The sequence below is a fragment of the Nannospalax galili genome, unplaced genomic scaffold (genome assembly GCF_000622305.1).
Source record: "Nannospalax galili isolate Female #2095 unplaced genomic scaffold, S.galili_v1.0 scaffold85, whole genome shotgun sequence".
In the NCBI taxonomy this organism is placed as follows: Eukaryota; Metazoa; Chordata; class Mammalia; order Rodentia; family Spalacidae; genus Nannospalax; species Nannospalax galili.
This window is the reverse complement of record NW_008358866.1, coordinates 500,194-503,832: the sequence shown is the minus strand read 5'-3', so window position 1 is coordinate 503,832 and position 3,639 is coordinate 500,194. Positions and strand designations below refer to the sequence as shown.

The 3,639-nt window shown below is 40.7% G+C and overlaps 1 protein-coding gene across 2 annotated transcripts in view; it reads left to right on the top strand.

Moving 5' to 3' along the window:
* Positions 1–3,639, top strand: part of Sema3d (semaphorin 3D) — a 207,991-nt gene that overhangs the window by 117,703 nt on the left and 86,649 nt on the right. For both annotated transcript variants that reach the window (XM_008822472.2, XM_029558376.1), the window contains exon 4: positions 2,292–2,354. In XM_008822472.2, the coding sequence (XP_008820694.1) occupies positions 2,292–2,354 (63 nt within the window). The remainder of the gene's footprint in view (positions 1–2,291; positions 2,355–3,639) is intronic.

Genomic DNA, 3,639 nt, shown 5'->3' with positions numbered 1-3,639 from the left:
AACATGCTGTCTTTCCTCCAGTTAATGTTCTTGGCCCCTTTGTCAAATATCAGGTGACTAAAATTGCAATTACTCATATTTGGGTCTTCAATTTTGTTCCATTGGTCTATGGGTCTATCTTTGTGCCAGTACCATATTGTTTTTATGACTATAGCTCTGTAGTAGAGCTTAAAATCTGGGACATATCACATTTTTTAAATTAGAAATTAAATACCTGAGAATAACATACCATCCACATTAAAAATTAGGAAAACACAGTTATCTTTTCTGGTCATCATCTTAAAAAAGGATTTCCTTTTCTCTCTTCCCCATGCTCCTCCTCTCTCTCCCCTTCCTTCTTTTCTGGCCATCATCTTGAAAAAAGATTTACATGTTCCCCTCCTCTTCCCCTCTCCCTCCCTCCTTCTGCATATCCATTCTTCTGCATAAACCACTGAATATTAATTTGTGAATTGGTAAAATGTACAGTAAATACACAAACTTGATCATTTTAGAAATTCATTTTGTCTACTTTGAAAGAATTTTTAGTGCTATTCTCTAGTCTTCTGACTCAGAGACATTATCCTCCAAAATTCCATCATAAAGATAATTCATAAAACATTAGTGACTTCTAAATCCTTGCTAACTTCAGATATTTAACAAGTTTCTTTGAGTGTATTACCATAGAATACTTCCCCCCCCTTCTATTAAAACATTTTTCTGCTAACATTGGTGAGAACAATAATAAAATCTGTCAAGCACCCATGGAGGATGTATTATAGCAACTCTGACCTGCCTTTCTTATTTTTTCTTGCCCACAGCTAGCAGAGAACAATTGTTCCTTTAGCTGAGATGTCCTACCTTAACTGAACCCTGCATGGCAAATGCTTTCCTGACAGAACACCTAAACTCTGTTCAGAAAAGAAAAGAAAAGAAAAGAAAAGAAAAGAAAAGAAAAGAAAAACAAACAGATGTTCTGGTTACTTTCTATTGCTGTGATAAAACACTGACCAAAATCAACTTTTGGAGGAAAGGGTTTATTTCACTTTACAGCTTATAGTTTATCAAGTGGGAACCAGGGCTCCAGCTCAGGGCAGGAACCTAGAAGTAGGAACTATAACATAGACCCTGGAAGAATGCTACTTAATGGCTTGTCCTGTGGCCTGTGCTCAACTTGTTTTCTTACACAAACTAGGCCCACTAGCCCAGGGATGATACCACCCTAGGGGTTTGGGCCCTCCCGTATATGGCCTAGCAATCAAGAAAAAGGCTGATAGACAGGACTGCAGGCCAATCCAATGTAGTAAGTGCCTCAGAATGTGTTCCTCCTCCCAGGTGTGTCAAGTTGACAACTGAAGATGTCCAACAACAACAAATTTATATATATATATATTTACATATATATATATATTTATATTATATATATATATATATGTATTTTAAAAGCTAGTAAAGCACAAGGATTCAGTTATATGCTCTCCTGAAGCTTCGAATGAGAAAAGACTTTTCGAGTATAAAATATAATTAAATGCTGTCAACTAAAATGGTGGATGCCCTTCACCTTGACCATCTGCCCAAACAATATTTATTGTGTAATGGTTGAGACTCAGATTAGGAGACAGTTAAAAAGGGAGTCTGAGGGACTGGGAATGGTGGCACATGTCTTTAATCCCAGCACTTGAGAGGCAGAGGCAGGCAAATCTCTGTGAGCTCAAGGCCAGCTTGGTCTACACAGTGAGTTCCAGGTTACAGGAAGACCCTGTCTCAAAAAAAAAAAAAAAAGAGTCTGATTTTAACTTTGCCATGAAATAGTTGGAGTTATGCCACTTAATATCTACACTATCAAATTTTCTGATCCAAAAATGAAGAAGTTATGTATATATTTTAAATCCATTATATTCAAATAAAATATGCTTCTAAAATATTTAGTTTTGTGGCAGGTGGCCGGTGTGTCTGAGCTCCATGGTTGTGAAATGTTGTCAACAGGTTGACCGTCCTTAGAATGGCAACTTGTGAGAGCTATAGAGAGCTGTTTCCGCCACCACATCTAGCATGTTCATAATGTACCACTACCTTGAGTAAACACATGACCTTCTTTGGTAACTTACACATTACTGTATGCATCAGAAAAACAAGAAGACAAATAAAAATAGATGATCTTTCACAGATTAGATTTCATTTAAAAACTTTTCAGGGTGGTTTAAGTCTCAACTCTAGCAACACATTCTTTAGTATGGCACATTTACTTTTCTAATTGGAATTAAAGCAATTGTAGATATTCCCATTCTAATTTACCTTTAAATGTTTTGCAGATTTATTGGCCTGCTGCAAAAGAAAGAGTGGAATTATGTAAATTAGCTGGGAAAGATGCCAACGTAAGTATGAACTTTAAAACTAGCCTTTAAAATTGGATGCTGTATAGTAAATGCTTATACTTTTATTGAATTAACAACATTAGGAATAGGGTATTACTTTTCATAGTTGCGGGCACCGCCAGCTGTGGCTGCCCCTCCACTTTTCCGTCTCCAGGCGCCGCTCCTCTGCTCCCATGGGCGCCGCCTGTGGCCGCTCTCCATTCCCATGGTGCTGATCGCATGGGTGCTGCCTGTGAGTGCTCGGGCGCCGCCTCCTGAGAGCCTCCTGCAATCACACCGAGTCACCTTCTGGTCACCGCCCCGATTGCCCAGGCGCTGCCCTTCGCTCCTTGCTGCGGCTGCAAGCTGTGGTCACTCTTCTGCTTGCTCAGCACTGAGGCAGCTCTTCTCCTCGCTGCAGCGCTGAGGCTGCTCTTCGCCCGGAGCTGCCTCCAATCGTGCTTCTTCTGCCGGGTCCTGGACCCCAGGGCTGATGATGAGACTGTGTCAGCCGAGCCTCATTCAGACACAGGAGACCAGGTTCATCTATGCAGATCCTGTTTATTGTAGAAGGGCACAAGCTTTTATAAGGGTAGGGGTCCAATCAAAAAGTTATAATTTAGATCTTTGGATCTTTGGCAGGGCTGTGTCTTATCATGACAGGTGAGTCAGGCACCTCATTAGCATAATGGGTTTCAGGTTACTTAGGTTCCGGTTTCCTTATAGGGCCTGATTTCCTGAGAATCATGTGACCCAGGCTGTCTAAGTGTTGTAATTTGGGATATTAAGAGTGATGGCTAGGGAGTGATCTAGGCATCAGTCTCATGATCTGCCAATGGGAGAAAATGTCACAAGGCATTTCTTGTGGCTCCAGCTGTCAGGACATTGCCTCCGGCCTACTGTATGGCTGTCAATAAGACTTTCACCTTAGGCTCAAGCCTGTCTCCCACAAATAGTAAATTAAAATTCTCTATAAAGATTAATATGGTAAATAAGGGGTGGTGGCTCATGCTATAATCTCACTATTTGAAAAGACAGAGGCAGGATGATCAGAATTTCAAGGCCAACCTCTGTAACATAATGCATTCAAGGCCAGTCTAGGCTACATAAAACCCTGTCTCAAAAACCAGAAACACAATTTAAAAAAAGATTAATACAGTACAAAATATTTCAGTCTTGGGGCTGGAGAGATGGCTCAGCAGTTAAGAACACTCACTGTTCTTGCAGAAGACCAGGGTTCAAATCCCAGCACCCACATGGCAGCTAACAACTGTCTGTAACTCCAGTTCCAGGGGATCTCACAGCC